Source organism: Aptenodytes patagonicus, chromosome 1, assembly GCF_965638725.1.
Source record: "Aptenodytes patagonicus chromosome 1, bAptPat1.pri.cur, whole genome shotgun sequence".
NCBI lineage: Eukaryota > Metazoa > Chordata > Aves > Sphenisciformes > Spheniscidae > Aptenodytes > Aptenodytes patagonicus.
Genome location: NC_134949.1, coordinates 153,030,003 through 153,049,690, shown reverse-complemented (window position 1 = coordinate 153,049,690; position 19,688 = coordinate 153,030,003). Strand labels below are relative to the sequence as shown.

The window sequence follows — 19,688 nt, the reverse complement described above, 5'->3', positions numbered from 1 at the left end:
GCTAACTCAGTACTTCAACCAATATGACTGACTGGGTAGCTAAACAACTGAGTTTAATGCATCTAAGCCCACAAAGAATTCCAACGCTTACAAATGGAATTTCAGTTTCATTTATACACCTAAAATCTTAACTGTACATCTGGAAAGCCTTGTTCACACTGTTCCCTAATCCTCAACATGGCAACAATTCTCTCCATCTTGACAGTAACATAATAAAATTTACAACAGTTTACAAGTGTTTGCACCATATGACTACACTCGATGAAAAATCCATGCCTCAGTCACATATAGGATCCGCAAATTAAGCATTCCTCCTCCATGCATTTCCTCTAAATGTTTGGTCAGGCAATTGTTCTTCAATTCCTCTCAAAATGTAGGGAATGCTACTTTCTTTTAAAGACAAAGAAATAAGGGCATTGCCCTTCCTGTAAAATATAAGAATCTGTACAAGAATGAACATGAGTTAAAGAGGAAAGAGAAGTTCAAACAGGTCTAAATTTTACTCCCCAAAAGACTATTCACACACACACACAAAAGCACCTCTTTAGGATAAAATACAGTGACAACCTCAAAGTAGAAAATCGTATCAAAAACCAAAAATCCCTATAACTAACTCCTCCCCTACCCTACGACCTTTTTCCATGACTGCCTTTACCATTCAGCTAGATGAAGCTGAGAGAGTGAGAACACACTCCTCTTTCCACAAAGAGGAATAACTTCAATAGGAAGAAGTTAAAGATTTCCCAGCACACAGAAGCATAGTGTGTGCTTCTGGAAGATGGAATTTGAATCCCAGTCTGAAAAAGGAGATTTAAACCTTCATCTCCCACTTTGAAGGTCAGTGGGAAACAGTTTTCAGAGAAACAAGCCAAAGCCTTCTACCTAAGCAGCTTGAACACAGACAGCCCTTCTGTAGACCCCAAACACTATCTCAGCCACTCTACAGCTATTTCACCCCTGTTGCACCTTACGAACAAAGCAATGGATGTTACAGAACGTTTTGAGCAGATGACACTGCTAAATAGAAGTGCCATTCATCATTATATCATTTAAGAAATGTTTTCAGAGAGCAGATGACAGTTAGTGCCAGGTGAAGTCAGATGCACTGCAAAGCTTGGCTGCTGGCCATTTCACGGCAGTCGCATCTCAACTCAGACTGTGATGAAGTTTCTGTGGTTACACCTTTTACTTTGTTTTAGACTAACTTTCAAGCCTTTGTTTCTACCTTATCGGTTATTTCATCAAAGCAAGGAAATGACAAGTAAATACCTACACCTTCGTGAGATGAAAGCTTGTTTTTGCAACTGACTTCTCAGACTCTCAATTCAGGATGAAGCAACGAGTCACCTCCTTCAAATGAGGCAAAGCCAATTACATTTTAAAAGAGCTCCACTGACGAGTCATAAAGAATCACCCAAATCCCTGTAAAAGCAGCTCTCAAACTGTCCAATATGGACCACAGAGAGGACAAAGGCTTCTTCAAAGTGAAATGCAGACGGAGCCCGAAGAGCAGAATGCTTCTTCTGAGTACTTGCCCATTCCAGAATTAGAAGCAGTTGCTCACCATTTGCACTTGTACTACCTGAGCTAAGTAAGTTCACAAACTTCTGCAGTGCAAGTCCAAAAATAGTCTTTTCTGTTCTCTTTACACAAAATACGTATGCCACCATAGAGAATTGGTTATTACCAATGCCAAAAGACTCTGCAAGCAATTAAGTATGAGATCACCTGGGCATGCTTTATTAGGTGAACCATTCCCCATGCTACAGAGGAAGATGACTGTTTCTGCAAAGCCCCTAACAATTTCTCCTGGAAAAACTTCTTCCCGAAGTCCAGGCTGATACCATCATGCTCCATTATCAGCCTAATGCTGTAGCCAATACTTTAATACTCTGGAATAGTAAACTGCAGCAAATTAAGAACTGCTGACTGTGCCATTTCGGTCACCCCTGCCACATGACCAGCAGCTGCTATGAGAGGGGCACAACATAACATTTGGAGTAGGAAGCATTTCAGCTGTCACAGTGTGATCTGCCACTGCACAAATCAGCAGCCAAGAAGCCAAATTACACATTAGGAAAATAATTTCTTCCTGACCCTACAGGCAATTGAAGCCCTGAAGGCTGGTTATAATAGTTATTAGTCAAACTTTAAATGCTATTAGCATGTTCACGGCCCAAAGAAGGAAAAGGATGAAGATTCATATCCACAGATTTCAAGGCCAGAAGAATCACAGTCTCCTTTCCTCCTCACCTCTGCTGAACAGAATATTTTCTTCTAAGAGGTATACACAGACCCCTCTCAGCAGAAAACCTTTATCCTTTCAAGCACAAGAAGCAAATTTATCAGATTCATGAGAACCTGTGACAATTTCAGTCACTCACTACTAGGATATTAAGTGATTTCAGGGTCAAATTTTTCCAGCTTCTAGCCTGCGTATCTTGGTTTCCTCTTTTCAGACAGTAGGTCACTATTAACAGAAGTGATATAAGCAACAGCAAATGCTAAAAATACTGTAAGTTTCATTTTCTGTTTTCAGTTTACAGCCTTTAAAATGCAACTTCTTTGCTTAAGTCAGCTTTTCTATGAAAAGCCCATAAAAGATACCAGAAAAAGACTATGAATGTAGGTCTTTCCACTTGCTCCAAAACACCTTTTCCTACAGAGAGCATTTTCTAAGCTTTTCCAAACTCTAAAAAATGGCAAAACAAAAACTACCACCACAGCCATAACCCCCACCCCCCAAACCACAGCTTTCCGGAACAATAAAACCACTATCTAGTCATTATTACCAGTAGATTTCTAAATGCTTTCCCCTGCCCTTCCCAACAACATCACAGTGCTTGATGGTAAACACCTAAAGTAATAAACATGGAAACAATAGTGGCCTAAAGAGATACTGAATTCACTTAAATTCCTCACAGCTTAAAGCAGCATCTTCTCACAAGTTTATACAGCTAGCAGCCAAATTTTGCTCAAACGCTTTCCTATTTTAATTGTCTCTGGTCCAGGCCTTTTATATTTTAGCTTAAAATAAGAAAAGTACAGACCTATAAAGCATCAAGTAACAAGAAGAAAATTTTAAAATTCTACACTTCTCCAAAGTAAACCGGAACTTAGTATCAAAATCACTTTAGCCAACACTAGTCTTTAGATGTGCCTGAATAACACATAACAGAATAAATTTGCATGTAATGCGAGACCACTGAATATGCCAAGACTCTTGGTGTGCAACGATAAGAAAAAATTCTCCATGGTTCACAGGTTATGAGGCCTACTCTGATCGAGATCTGATTTTTAAGGTGGCTTTGCAAATTTTTCTTTCGTTTAGCCACTGTCAATTTCTTCATTTCAATAGGAATGTATATTCTGGCATACATGCTTATAAAAACACTATTCTGAAATATTACTTAGTCCTGGAACAGCTACTCCATAACACAGTGCTTTCATTTATTTTTATGTTAATCATCATTATATATCCTCTTACATGCTTGTAAGAACTGTTTTCTCCCTTAACTCTTGTCTAAACCAATTTTCTAATTTTCTTATAAGCTGTATTTATACAATCCAGTATCATCTAGTCTATGAATCTTCTCCAAATTCCGGAAATAGTGTCCCAACTTAATAAAATAGGGCCAGATTGATTATTTAAATCTCTCCTAATTTACACTAAGTTTTTTAAAAGTCCAGTTTCTAACCCTTTGTCTTAATGACTAAGCTCACTTCAAGGTAACTATAACCACATGAGCCACTTACAATGTGCTAAATGTCATTCACTTCTGCCTATGTAATTGTAATTACAGCATTTGTATCACTACCAGTTAAACAACACAACTAAAACTGGACGAGTTGGTTTTAAAGCTTTGACTACGAATTAACTGCTTATGCGCAATCACACAATTTCAATCATCCTGAACAGTGGAAAACTGAACAGCATGTTAAATACAGGCAGGTGAATATAGAATGATAAAATAACATTATTATGAAAGGAAAATTACATTGTAAAAAATTAAATACCACACAGATAAAGAAAAACAGTATTATGCTGTAATGCAAGCAACCATTTTTATCGGCTTCAAGAATACAAAAGTCTGGTGAGCCTCAAGAAACACGTCCCATTTCAGTGTTCAACACAATAAAAGCTGTTTAAAGAAAGGCCTGTTCTCCAAGGTGGGAGATTCGGTGTAGCTATCAGCCTGAATTTCTGCCCACATCCTAACAGGTGACTGTTCACTGGAAATGTAAAAGATCATTGTCTTATGAGGCAGCGAATCTCAGGCAAGAGGCTCCGAGAAAGAATCACCAGCCAGCAGGCTCCCTTTCCAGCTAAATCCTCTTGCACTTACATAGCCAATTCACTTGTTTCTTTTCTAGTAGTCCATAATGAAGGGAAATTAACAATTTTTCCAACAGACCTCAGGAAGAGCCATCACAGCCAAGACAGTAAATACACACAAAGTAGTAAAGATCACACGCAAAAATAACTCACTTTGAAGTCTTTTTACATAGAAACATATTCATTTGTTTTTCTTTATTAAAATCCCTAACTACCATCCCTCAAAAAGCCAACTTGCCAAATTTTTATTTTCTGTTTACATATTAGAGTTCAAATAGAAACATTCCTAAATAATGCACTTCAATCATCATGTGAAACGAAAAAGCAATATATTAAGCTAAATAACAAAAAGATAGAATTTTCATTAAAAACCTCATTTTGTACTACTGATTATAAAAAATTATTTTTATGACTTTACACAACACATACTCAAATACGTTCATATGCACCAACCTATGCCCAAATTAATACAAGCTAAACAGAGACAGTAGATCACTTGCACTGCAATACCTGAGCGCATGACTCACTATTCCACAGTGAGGGGAAAAAAAGGTCAAATAATTTGTATTTTACTGCACACAACAGCACAAATTTGAGTGTATACACTGTTACCCAACTAAGTCTGCATATAATCTTTTGCTAACTCACTCACGTGCCATTTCTGACTTTAGATACAAGACAAGCTTCTTTACACAGCAAGGCCCTTCCTAGTAAGGAGAGCTGTCACACTGCGTTCATCCACTCATCTCTTTTCCCCTTAGTTAAGGCTGACGCAGATTTTTAGGAATTCAGTGATCGATTCAGTTTTTAAAGCCAGCCACAACACAGAAAGTGACAGCACAATTCTGATTCAGAACACAGGCCCCAGACAGACAATGAAGCTACTGCTTAGTCTGAGAAAGGAAGAAAGCGGGTCTCCGTCCTGAAGACACAGTTCACACATCTGGCTCAAAGGCATTTGTTTTGTGCTTCAGAAGATGGTGCAACTGCTTGAAGGTTTCTTTTACGGAGTTTGCACTGATTGGATGTGTTGTGTAATGGATGCATTCTTGCAATAAAACTATAGAAACATACCTAGAAACTAAAAAGCTCACTGAAAGTAACACGTACTATACCTAGCAGTCTGCTTTTATTTAGTTATTTTTCTAAGAAAATTACTTTAGGTGATTTTAGATGGACAGAAAAAAGAATCACACATTATTCAGATACCTTTATTCTCAGATGCTTATTCCGTACGCAGCCTGTATTTCCACCTTACAGAAATTTGCATTTTCATCCACTTCAGCTAGAGCAATTTTTATTTTAATCTTTTTTGTAGTAAGAGTTTAAAAAGTTATCTGCCATTGACCAAAATGGTCTATTTCAGATGGTAGCAATAAATATCATAAAACTTCACTTAAAAAAAAAAAATCAAATACTACTTTAAAAGTTGCTAGATGCTTTAAAATACCTATTAAAAACATTTGCTTTAAGTTGGTGCTTTACTTTTAAACATTTCAATAGTTTCATTTGTTCCTCCAAAGACATTTAATTGCTGGCTCCAAAGTGCTTCTCAGGAAATAATATCCAATTCTGTTTTTTCATGAAGATTTCATGGGGGGGTATGAATGAGAACACTTATTTTTAAATAAATTTATACAAAAAAAAAAAAAGAAAGGAGAAATAATTCTCTCATCTGGAGAAAGACTTTAGGGCACATTATTTTTAAGCCAAAAAGAACAATACTGCTGACATTCACTGAAACTTCTCATAAATCATTTAAAGAGAGGGAAAAATTTTAAAGGAAGTTAAAGAGAAACCCAACATCTGCAAGTAGCATCCTTCTTTCTGGCTTTGGGCCATACAAATTACGGGTTTTTATTCTAATGATGACGATTCTAAATATTTTAAAATTTTAATATGCTAAATTCGGTTATACCTCTATAAATTTGTTGTTATTGAGCTTGTACAGACATAAAATTAATTGGAACTAGCCTCAAAAACAATATAACCTGTCCTGCAATGAGAGGGGGGGAAAGCAGCCGCTCCTCCAAACTATTCTTAAATCTTCATCATGCTTCAGTTCTCAAATTTTAGATCAGAAACTTCTAAATTGTGGCAATAAATTTTACTACTCATGTAGCACTGCAAATTGGTGTGTGCACAGATAGCATGGACTTACTGGAATTCTAACTTTTTCAGCATATAGAAACATTTAATATGTAGTTTACAAGAAATGACAGTCAGTTCATAGATTCTGCAGCCTCAGGAGAACAATGCATTAACTGATAATAATTGTAACTATTACCATTAACGTCAGCCTTCCAAACTTGCACTCTTATGAAATTAGCCACTGAACAAACCCATAAAACCCACTAACTCAAAAAAAATGGATTGTACCGACACAGTGCAAAGACCTACTTAAAAGGTACATCCAGGCTGATTAATGACCTTAATAAACCTACACAGAGAGAAAAAATTGTTCTCTACACTGTAGAAAAGAGGAAGGAGGATGGGATTTTCAGCTTCCAAAAACCCCCACAGAACAGGAAGACGACAGCCCCAGACAGATACCTCCCAACATCCAAATGTCTTGCTGGCAATGTGAATGCAATCAGATAAGAGCTACAGCTTACGCTCTGTGGACAGCGCTCAATTTTCAATCCTTACTCGTAACCTTGCTACCTGTTACAGAGGATGCTTTGTATCACTTGTCTTAACCAATGTTACGATACAGAAACAGGGGCCTACTGAGTGACAAGAGTTCTGCTCTCCTCCCTGCCCTGATTACCCCTCCCCCCCCCCTTTTTTTAGTGACTTATCAGGGTGGAACTGCATGAATTTATAGAACAAGGGAACTTGGACAACACATCAATTTAGATTTTGCTGCGTAACACTTGCAACTTGGTTAAGACTAAATTACAGCTGGAGAGAAGAATCATTGGGAGGGAGGAGCGCAGTACCTCCACTTTCTCTGTGCTCATGGGGCAACTGTTACTCAAGTGTCCGCTGTGATGATGTGGCAGTAATGCTACTTACTGATTGTTTAGCAAAGCCTGTTGACTTGCCATGTGGGAACACAGACCAGCAGGAAAAAGCTGGCCACGATGTCTGATAAAGCCAGAAAAGAAATGGGTGGAGAAGAGCAACTGCAGCAAGTTTTGAAAGATGATAAAATATAGGGCAAGAAGAATGAAACAAAATAGGGGAATTCCAGCCTTGGGGAAGAAATCCAAAAACATTAATAAGAAATTAAAGGTGCAAGTAGGCATATGGAAATGAAATGCTTAAGTATGTTTAACTGCAGAAATTCAATTCAGCTACCCAAAATACCTTGCAGGCAGTTACCCCTCAGAAGTAAATAAACTACCTCTTCTAGTCACTCTTCCAGAAACTGCTGTGATGACCTAGGTTGACACCCTGCGCAACACAGACCACAATTTCACCCAGTAATTCCAAACCCTTAGGCTTAGTTACAGAATATATTTTGGAGAGACATCTAATTCTACGTTAAAGATTGCAACCACCCCACATCACTAAGTTGCCCCTGAACTAAGGTAAGTCAATTATCTTCACTCAAAAATACCTCTCATTTCTACTTTGACATGCCTAGCACCAAGTCTCAACCTAAATATGCACACCTTTGCTAGATTAAATGGCCCTTCACCCTTGGAATTTTTTTTCCCCAACGCAGGTACTTTCAAAGCACAATTAAATAAAGCTAAATAAATTTTTTTATTCAATTTCTGAGTTTCTTACTCTAATGTCTTTTTCCCCTAGAGAAATTCAATTTAATTAAAGGAAGAATTAATGGGACTCATCAAGTACTGGAACTCTGATCAAATTTTCCCCGATGAACTGGAAGTTTGTTTCGGTCTTTTCTCCATCAGATAATGATACTCAGTAGTACTAACTGGCAGAGTAACTTCACCTGTGAAGATTCAGTCTCTTGCAATGAAAATGATCTCTCCTTCAGCATCAGATATAATCAGGCTTCCCCCCAAACAAGGAATTTATTCATCTTTTCATTATTTTGGAAGATACAGTTTAGCCAAAGCTATTTGGGCAGATCATAACCTAGTTAAGCTACACGAAAGGCAACTGACAAGGTATATGGTAATACAAAAGCAGCTATATCATAATATAAAAGTTCCCCACACACACCCCTTCCTTATCTTCTTATATTTAGGAGCAACAACTTAGAGGGCAAGAGTAGTTTCAGTGTTTTCTATCACTGAATTAAGTAGCAGGATGGCTGGGGGCAAGGGTCTCACTAGATAATGGTAACTTCTGGTACCTGTAGACTGCCCATTCCTGGCTCCACAGATTGAAGTTAAACACAGGTCGAGAACACCAAAGCAAACGTATGAGAAGGAAATGGTTGCCAGTAAGGACCGAGTACTCCATGTCCCCTGCTGCAAGAAAGGAACAGCCAAACTTGGCAACATTCAATATCCAGAGCTCAGTATTTCCTCAGATATACGAGTTGCACAGATTGTAAAGTATTACTTTAATATATCTTGTATATTAACACATCAACCACAATCCAATTTATTGTCAGCAGCTAGCAAAGATAGAAACTAACGGCTGTATTATCCTTCGCATGAAAGATGGGATACAAATATTCCTGTTGAAACGAATTGTTCAAGACAAAGAATGAAAATCAGGGGACAAATAAAGCCTATGTGATGCATGACTACAGAAACAAGGAATGGCTGACAGGGTCCTTTTTTTATTCCGTGATCACATTTCTTTAGTGACGCAGCAACACGTGAAACTTCCTGGATCCAATTACAACTCCACTTCTATCTAAATTATATCTAAATTACTACTACCATAGCACTGATTTCACCATGGAGTTACGTGGAAACCCAGAATTCTCCTGTCTTGTGAATATTCCCATCATTTGCGACAAAGTTATCGCAACTTCCAACCAAGTTTTTAAGATCATGAGGGAGACCCAAAACACAGAGACAGAGCAATCAGAGTGGAATGGACCTTAAGATGTCATCTAGCTCAACCTTCTGCTGAAGCACGGCGAATGCTGAATTTGGACAATGTTGCTTAGGCTTTTGTTTAGCTGGGCCTTGAAAACCTCCAAGGTCAGAGATTCCACAACCTCTCCAGGGAATCTATTTCAATGCCTGACTGTCCTCATGGTGAAATATGGTCTCATTATGTCAAACCAGAACATTGTAGTGATCCTGACCAGAAGACCGTAATACATTGAGGAGTCAGTGATCCATGCAACAGCTAGCCTGAGTAGGCCCATGCCTGTGCTGTGCTGCATGTACGGGCTGGCTTTCAGGCCCGTGCTGTGCTGCACATACCCCCTGGCTGCAGGATGAGCTCAGCCAGCTCACTGTAACAGAGGAGCCTGCAGGCAGCTCCCACTTGGTACTGGCAATTATGCCACCTGGGTGGCCTTGCCTTTATCTGGAAGTGCAGCTAGAAGTTCTCATGTGAACATCCTTTCTGCTTGACAGTAGAAACTATGAACAGAGTTGTTTTCTTGTAAGAAAACTCAGCAATAGCTTGAAGGATCAACATGGTGTAACCCTTTCTATGGACAGGGTCTGCACAGTTTGTTGCACATGGACTGGAGGCCTGTGTGATGCTGCACAACTCAGGGTTCCCAGCATCAAAACAGATGTAAGATTATCTATACTATTCTCTCTTTATAGTGTTAGCTCTAATAAATAGCATTTTCAATTATATTTCACAGTGTCTGAGTGCCTTTCTTACTCGGATCATCACAGACCAGCACCTCCTGGTACAAAACAAACTTTCCTTCTTTCACCCTATGACCATTGTCTCTCAGGCTCCTGCCATGCATCTCTGTGAGGAGTCTGGCTCCATTTTCTTCGCAACCTCTACTTTGATATTGGCAGGCTGCCATGAGGTCCCTTCAAAGCCTCATCTCCATGCAGCTTTGGGTCCCTCGGCCTCTCTTCATAGGTCATGTGCCCACCGACCATCTTTGCAGCCTTCCAGTGGGACGGTAGAGAGCAAAACTGGATGCAGTGGTTTAGGTGTGGTCTATTAAGTAATGAGTAAACAGGAATAATCACTTTGTTCAGTCTAGTAGCTAGGGTACATTGCTGACTCATGTATAGCATTTCCAGCTTGTATTCCCTGCAAGTGGTTATTCTGTCCCATATGAAGGACTTTCCATTTGTCCTTTTTGGATTTCACGAAGGTCCTGTCAGCTCATTGTCCTGTCCTGTTTAGATCTCTCTGAAATGCAGCTCTGCCCTTGAGCATACTGACTGCTCCCCAGATTTGGTACACTCCAACTCCAGATCAGTGACAAAGATATTAAGCAGGACAGACTTTTTCTGTATTGCTAGATGACTTCGTATTTATTTACAAGCTTCAGATAACCAGTTTTTAAATTCACTTAACATCCTATCTCAACATCTCAAATGGGGGACCCAAAAATCCCCTAGTGGAAGCCGATGTCATGAAAAACAGCTGATTTCTTTACTCTATCTCAATATCAGTATCTTCTATCATCTTCAATCTAAGCTAGACATTTGCAGTCTGCAGCTTATCTATTAGAAAAATAAAGAAATTTCATAAGCCAGTCACATCAAACTATGCTGAAGCCATCCGATTTCACACTGAGGAAACTACCTTGAGATGTTTCCAACAAAGTATGCCTGTAAGGAAACAAGAAAGCTTTCTATTTTCAAAAGCTAAAATTCCCTATTTAAAAACCTCCTCTTTGAGAACTTTTCTCAGGCATTTTTTTCTTCACTACCACCCTCCTCTGCAAGGACCCCATTCTACTTCAGATCTATGGATCTAAAGAGTCAAGTTGATGAACAATGGGTATATAAGACATTTAGTGGAAACAAGTGTTTCAAATTATTTAAATCAGTACCATGCTTGTCTACAACTTTGTCTCCTATTCTATCATCACTCCCTCAAATGGTGATTTAATCAGTTTAACACCACTATTAGCTGTACCTTCCTGACTTAAATAACGTAAAAAAACCCCTCTATAACCAAGGGTTGTTTGGAATTTTTTTTTAAGTTTAGGTAACTTTAAAAAGTCTGTGCACATTCTATTGCACCAAATCTGTACAGTCCAACACAGATCTAGATATTCAACTGAAAAAAACCCTCAGATAAGCCTTAAGGCATCATTGTTAAGACAGATTGCCTTATGAAGAATAGTTAAGGGATACATTGGACAAATACCTTTAAAAACCTAAGCGTGTTGTATTAGAGTCAGCTAAACAGTTCTATTAAATAACATTTTGGAACTTCATACAGTACGTGGACAGAAGGAGCTGTTAAGTACATAGTTTTATTTCCTGTACACCTCCTTCCATTAAATTTCATTCAGGTATCCTTAAAACCAGTTCAATAACTACAGTAACACTCCAGTTGTTCTCGGATGGCTCTCTACTGCTATGCATGCCAGGCAGCAGGAGGAGAGGTATTAAAAACACCTCTATGATAGTCTTAGTGAGAAGATAGATCTAGTAAGTGTAGCAGGAAAATCTCCAACTAGTGTAAGATTCCTCAATTTTCTTTCTCCTTTTCAGAGAGTGGAATTACACTGCAATCCTTCAGCTCTTTGCTCTTAGCAAAGAGCTACTTCCAAGGTTGTTTTTAAAAACAGAGGGAGTGCGCGTGAGCGCACACACTCCCGGTTTAGTCCCTTTAATATTCCAGAGCACAAGTTATCCACGCCTGCTTATCAGCAAATGTTAAATACAGACTTTAAAAAGTGTTTAAATGCAGATGCTGCATCACATCCTTGCTACAGTCAGTAAATCACTAATTATTCCATGTAGATAGTTCAAAAAACAGAGATATCCCACATTCCTGCATCACACGTTAAAATTTTACCAGCTGCCTCTAACAAACCCATATCCGACGCAGGATGATTCTTTGCCTGTATTTATGACTAGAAAGATAAATACCTCCCCTTTAACTCTCATGGTCATTGGTTCCTTTGGTTTCCTAAATCAGGTATCTACATTTTCCATTTACAAGCTTTACAAAATGGGAAAAGGGAAGTTGGCGGCAGGAATTACTGCCTCCATATCTAGACTGTTTAGTCACAATTCCTCCATACAAGAAAGGTGGGTGACAGTGAGCAAACTAAGTTGAATTATGTTCCTATTTCCAAATTAATGAGCTAGATTACTAATGCCAAACAAGTCAATCACAAAATAAAGGCCATTTCAGCAATGCATTGATATACTTCCTATGCAAGAAGAAATTCTGCATCCTCTATCTTGGTATTAATAATTAAAAATGCTGAAATACTAACACAATTTTTTTAGAAAAAACAGAAAGAATTAAGATAACTGTAGTTTAAACTTGAATTTGGCAACTACCACAGGTGAATGGATAGAATCAGTTGCTTCTGTAACAAGCACCCAGCGCACTCGCCTTTTGGAACTACAGAATAAGGCAGGCTGGAAGTGACCACAGAGGCCTCCAGCCCTGCCGCCTGGTCAGAGAGGGTCCAGTCAGAGCAGGCTGCTCAAGGTATTACCTAGTCCAGTTTTAAGTACCCCCACTTATTACCATGAAGAGTACAGATTTACTTCAAATGCTGTCTTTTAAAAAAAAAAGGCACCTTCTCGCAGCTCCTCTTACACCCAGGTAAGTTCATGGTGTAGACTGACAAAGTCAGAGGCACCACACTGGATAGCAGTTACTAGCAAGAGAAATAAAACGGATCTTTATTGACTTTTGTTCTTGCTGAACCCACAAACACAGGAACAAACCAAACTGGTTCTAGCCTGCGCTTCAGTCACACAACTTTTACTGCTCGTTATGCATGAACCACAACATCCACCATTCACTGTCAAACTCCCAGCTCACTTACCAAGTTTACAGATTGAAAGATTCTTTATACTTGTAAACTTAGTAAATCACACCATGGAATCATAACATGTATCGCTTTAAGCAGAGCAAAATTGGGTAGGTTTTGAACTAAAGTAACACACAGCAAACAACCAAGCTTCACCACAAACAGCTGAAATTTTAACATGCACAAATGCATCCAAATGACTCAAAGCAACCCATATTGCAATACTGGCAATCAATCACAAAAATCACAACTGAAAGCTTTAAATCATAGAATCATAGAATCATTAAGGTTGGAAAAGACCTCTAAGATCATCGAGTCCAACCGTCAACCCAACACCACCATGCCCACTAAACCATGTCCCTAAGCGCCTCATCTACACGTCTCTTAAATACCTCCAGGGATGGGGACTCAACCACTTCCCTGGGCAGCCTGGTCCAATGCTTGACAACCCTTTCGGTGAAGAAAGTTTTCCTCACGTCCAATCTAAACCTCCCCTGCCGCAACTTGAGGCCATTTCCTCTTGTCCTATCGCTTGTTACTTGGGAGAAGAGACCGACACCCACCTCGCTACAACCTCCTTTCAGGGAGTTGTAGAGAGCGATGAGGTCTCCCCTCAGCCTCCTTTTCTCCAGGCTAAACAACCCCAGTTCCCTCAGCCGCTCCTCAGAAGACTTGTTCTCCAGACCCCTCACCAGCCTCGTTGCCCTTCTCTGGACACGCTCCAGCACCTCGACGTCCTTCTTGTAGTGAGGGGCCCAAAACGGAACACAGTATTTGAGGTGCGGCCTCACCAGGGCCGAGTACAGGGGCACGATCACTTCCCTACTCCTGCTGGCCACACTATTTCTGATACAGGCCAGGATGCCATTGGCCTTCTTGGCTGCCTGGGCACACTGCCGGCTCATGTTCAGCCGGCTGTCGACCAACACCCCCAGGTCCTTTTCCTCCAGGCAGCTTTCCAGCCTCTCTTCCCCAAGCCTGTAGCGCTGCATGGGGTTGTTAATAAAGTAATGCCTATACTTCTGCAAACTTTGGAGGTGCTTCATCATGTTAGGCACTATACAAATACATAGCAAGTTCCTTCAAAAGTTTACGATCCGAGGCCCTGAACTGCAGCACATTATCCTTCAATCGACCTCTACAAGTGAGGGTACCTCAGTCTGCCTCACACATGCAATATAACTGGACACTGGTGAGGGAGAAAGAGATGCAGAGGAGGGAATAGCAACCATTTTGAGATTACACAGAAGGTCACAGAGAATGTGGGGTCTCAACTTCCTGTCCATCACATTACAATTTTTCCTTATATTTAATTTAGCCCAAAGACTCTGCAGACAAGTATGAGACCTTTCAATCCAAGCACATGGTTAATATTTATCATTCACAAGAGAAAAGATGTAGTGCAAACCTAATCAGCTCTCCCATACTTAAGTTTCAAAAACATAGTGAGACAGCATGTTCAATTTTTATTCACTGTGTTTTCCTCACACTGTTCATGATTTTGATGTGCTACTTCAGCTGCTAAAGTGTTTTCAGTTTGATTGAGGTCATTCTTTCTATATCACATTTTGATTTAAGTCAGGGTCAAACATTAGTATTAAAATAAATGATAGCATGCTTTATATTAGTTCTGACTGCAGGATATGACAAACAAGTAGTATATGTGAAGAGTTTTTTATAATGTTATTTTAAACATATAAACTTTCTTCCACACCACCTTCTAGCATTAGTCTATTTTCGATACTCATATGAAGTATCCTGGATTGCCATTTTAGCTATAGGTAAAAAGCAAAAAGGAAAAGCTACTTGCCTGAGGTTAGACAGAATGACAAAAACGGAATCAGAACTCCAGCATCCCAGTGCACTGTTCCAATGACAACACCTCCCTTCAACTCTTCCGTGATTATTTTAGCTATCATTTACACTCTCTACCTATCTTATTCTTTACTAACATCCTAGAAACTAAGTCAAGCTTTAGTAAAAAAAGAACATTCCGCATTTTCACTGACCTATCTGATATCAGATCTTAGATGTTCAAATAGAAATTTTTCCCAGATCCAGCACTAAGATGTAACTTCAAAAGTTACAGCTAGGGATTGAACCTAGCCTAAATATCAACCTTGCTCTAATTGCACCAATCTTGTGAGTAAGTGGGTAGGTAAGAGAACTATCAAAGTAGTCTCAGCAGGCTTCCAGCCAGCTGGCCAAATAAAAGGCGATTATAAAAACAAAAAAAAATTTGCTGTTGTATAAAATCAAGATTGGGGGGGGATATAAATAAATATAAATTAATATAAATAAAGGAACAAACACAAAACAGTTCTCAGGTAAAAAAGCATGCTGATGTTAGACATTTGTCTTCAAAACATAATACTGACCATGAGGCTTATGGCATTGCTATGGCTTCCTTCAACCTGAAACCCAGAAGGCTGTTGTGTGTGTGTCCCAAAAAAAACACCAACTAAAAAACAAAAACAAACCCAAAACAAACAAACCAACCCAAAGCAAAAACCACACATGCTCAAATATAAACTGAAAGTTGTCCTCAATCCATGTGGCAATACAAACGTGATAATTACACACTAGGAAAGGATGAGCCTACAAAAAGCCTGAAAATCATATGTATTTGCAAAAGAAACTCTTAAGTTATTTTTGCCTCTCCTAAATGGCAAGAGGCTCTTTGAGACTGAATGTAGAATTTTTTTCGTGACATGTCATTCTTTTGCTATGGGTTCACAGATTTCCTAAGTGAAAAAAACAAACAAAAAATTTTACAACATTCTCAGTCTTACTCATTCTTCAGCAATACATGGGCACTGAGTACCCAGCTAGACGGGGTGGTGGTGGGGGGTGTGTGTGCGGGAAAGTCACACGTCAATGTTTAATCTGAAATTGATGTTTAAGTTTTTTTGGCTGGTCCACATGCAGTTTTCTCTGCTCTCATTTGTTCAGATACCGGATACTTTCCACAAGTTTTATTTCTCTAGCACAGACAGAGTGTACAGCAATATCACTGTTCCCCATGAGTTTGATTTACAGCTTGTATACACAAAGGATTTCAGTTTTGCTTTTTGCTGTTAGACAAATGGCAAAGCTGTTCATGTTACATTTTTACCTTCAAACTCTTTAACTAAGATTGGGGACCAGAAGCAGTCACGTCAATCTGGAATACTCCACCATCAATCTTCTTCCATAAAGAACTGCTTGTTGCTTCTTCTCCATAGGAGCATAAAGCCAGCATTACTCTTCTGTGCATCAGCTCCACCTTTCCCCATTTCTGCTCCTGTACGTGCAAGGTAAGAGGAAAATAGTGTCCTCCACCTTCATTTTTCAGTTTATTTTGTGATAATCTGATCTATTCTTCTCTCACTCCTATCGTTCATCTGAGCACCTGCTTCTATCAATTTTTTTCTGTAGCAACTTCTCTGGAGTATACTGCACTGTCTTACTACAGTCACCTTCAACTCAGCAGCGTAGAAAATAGTACAGGAGCAAGAATGCACAACCTCAGTTCTAATCCCTCTCCACAGCTTCCTTCCTGCAGCTGTAGTGAAACATGTATGTCCACATTTGGGGGATGGAAAGGATATTCCTAGCTATTTCCTTACTTCCAGATTATCTTTTTTAAACTGTGTCTCACCATGTCTAACTTGACACAACCTGGCAGAAGCTAAGGCACTGAAGGATAGAGCCCGAAACACCCTTCCCTCCTTTCTTCTGAACTAGCGTTTCATTTTGAGCTCCTACCTTGGTCTAAAGGCCCACTATTCAAGCTGGTCTTTCCTCGCTTATGCTCAGTTACTGCCCCTTGCAGACAGGCACTTAGATTGTAGTTTAAGATCAGTGGGACTGGGTCTCACAAGTCACTATCTGACTTTGTCTTGCTTTAAAACTCCACTGTTCTTTTACCCAGGGCTATAAACAGGCATTGCACTCAGCAAAAGAAAGAGACCAAGACAACAGTTTTCAATGTGTGATCCACAAACACAGATCATCAACGAATTCTTCTACGGAATCCATAAAAGATTAATTAAAAACAAAACGACAACAAAAACCAAAACACCAAACCAAGACTTATTAGTAAGCTTAAACGCACTACTCAGACTACACTCAAGTAGCAGAAATCTTGGGAAGAAAAATGAGTGTCAGAAATCAGAAAAGACTGAAAAAAAGCTGTGTTCTGTATGAGAATCAAATTAACTTTTGGAAAATGACAGAAGTGTTGCTACGATAAGTTTTAAGCAACAGACTGTATCAATAGAAGGAAATGGTATCAGTACAAACTATTCCATTTTCTTGAAGGACTTCAATCATATCCGTTCAAACTCTGTGAATCTAAACCTGCCTTTGTTTATCTAGGAATGCCAAGGAAGTCCACATAGAAAAAACAGTATCTCCTTCACAAATGAACAAAGCTAGACCATGGCCCCAGCTGTCACAACTTTTAGGGCAATTCCATCATACCGGCATATGACATCTCTGATAAAGCTTATAAACTCATATAAGCTATTACCTGTAAAGGAATGCAATCAAAATCAGAGTTAAAAAGGTATTTCTCAAGCATTTGAACTTTTCTAGTACCCTGAGACACTACAGACTGAACTGACAGACTTACAAATTCTCATCACACTAAGAATCCTGTACCTTTTTCACACTGTTTTCTAAATGTTAAATTCTCTGAAGATGCAGTCAAGTGAACAAGAATGGCTGTGACTCAAAATTGATTGGTTTTTTTTTACCACCTTAATATCAACATCATCATATTTGTAAAAACAAGGTACTAGGAAATTACTCAAATTGAGCCCTGCATTAGAAAATGAAAGGCATATCGACATTTATTGATACATGCATTATTAGGATGCATTTCTTCCCCAAAATCTGGTCTGGAGACATGACTACAGCCTCCTCACTAAACTCCTCTTCCATTCCCTTCTTATACTTTTTTATTCTTATTCTGTTTCATCCTCTCAGACCTCATCTGGCCTGACACGTTTCAATCTTCTTCCAATATACCCTCCTCCAGTGCAAGCAGCTTGCCTGAAAAGTAAATTCTTGTGTCAGCCGGAGTAAATTTGTTTCACCTACTTCTGTAATACATTACATTTATCTGCTGCTTTTTAACGCTGCCACACAGCCACACTTCTAAGTAGACCATGAGTCTGCACCTTGGAAATGCTTGAAAGCCGTTCTCAGCAATGCTACAGAATATGCTTAGGTGTTTCGCCTGGGGCTTTTTTTCCTTGTTAAACCACAATGAAAAGACAATGTGCCAAAATCAAAGACAGCAGAAGTTAAAAACTCCCCGTCCGACTTTCACTAAAGTTTGGCGAACATGCCATCGACCTCGCAGAGGCGTCAGACACCTGTCAAAAGTTCGGGGAGGCGAAGGGGGTCTCGCTGTCACTTCCGAGCGTGCATTTTTGCCCTTTCTCAGGCAGGTTTGCCCCTCTGTTTGGCTTGGCTCGGTCTCCTGCTGGAAGCCTGCCGCAGGGAAACCAGCTCAACGCGAGAAAGCCTTTTTTGTTTTTCTCCCCTCCCTCTCTCCTTTTTAAAGGGCAGCTCCAGCTCCATCCCCGCGCTGTCAGGGAGGAGAAGCCCCACCAAGTTCGCCCCGATGTCAGCGACTATCCCCCGCCACCACACGCACACGCAGACCCGCCGGCGCACGCCGGCAGCCGCTGGGGGAGAGGGGGGGACGGCGACGGACGACGACAGCGGCAGCCGCACGGCGGGCAGCGGGACCCGGCGGCCCCGCCGAGGGGGAAGGGGCGGCGAGGCCGGGAGCCTCACCAGCCGCCCCCCCCCCCCCCGCCGCCGCAACCGCCGCCTGGGAGCGCGCGGGCCGCGGCCGCCAACAGCCCCGCAGCCGCCGCCGGAGGAGGAGGAGGAGGAGGAGGAGGAGGAGGAGGGGAGGAAGGACAAGAAAGGAAGGGAAATCTGGGTCTCACCTTCCTTCTCGGCCCGGGCCGTGTGGAGGAGCACCGCCAGGGCGAAGCGCAGCGCCGCACCCCGCCAGGCAGCCGCCCAGCTGCCGGCGCGAGGGAAGGGGGAGCCGGGGCAGCCGGCCGCCGCCTCCCGCCGCGCCGTCATCGCGCTGCCGCAGCCGGTGCGGGTCCGCCGTGTCTCCGGCCGGGCCGCGGCGCGCGCGCGGAGGAGCTCGGGGAGGGGAGGGGAGGGGCGGGGGAGGGGGCGGGGCGGGGCCGAGGGGGCGGGCGCCCCGCAGCGCGCTGCGTCTCCTGACGCGTGTGTCACGGGCGGGCGGGGGAGTGGGGGTGGGTGGCCGCGCGCGCGCGGGGCCATTCTACGGGCGCGCGCGCGCACACGCACACAGAGGCGCATACCTGCTGCCGCCCCGCCCCCTGCCTGAGGGGGCGGGGTTACCCGGCGAGGGCGGAAGCAGGTGCCATTTTAAGTGCGGGCAAGCCGCCCCCGTCCTCTGTCCGGGGCAGAGAGTTCGGGGAGCGGCTTGTTTTGGTTTGCTTTATTTTTTTAAATGTGACTCTAGGTCTTCTGCAGGCGCTCGCCGTTCTTGGT

The 19,688-nt window shown here is 41.2% G+C and overlaps 1 protein-coding gene across 1 annotated transcript in view; it reads right to left on the bottom strand.

Moving 5' to 3' along the window:
- Positions 1–19,244, bottom strand: part of TMEM131 (transmembrane protein 131) — a 103,643-nt gene extending 84,399 nt beyond the window's left edge. The window contains exon 1 of the mRNA XM_076359114.1: positions 19,103–19,244. Coding sequence (XP_076215229.1) covers positions 19,103–19,244 — 142 coding nt within the window. The remainder of the gene's footprint in view (positions 1–19,102) is intronic.
- Positions 19,245–19,688: the final 444 nt, after the last annotated feature.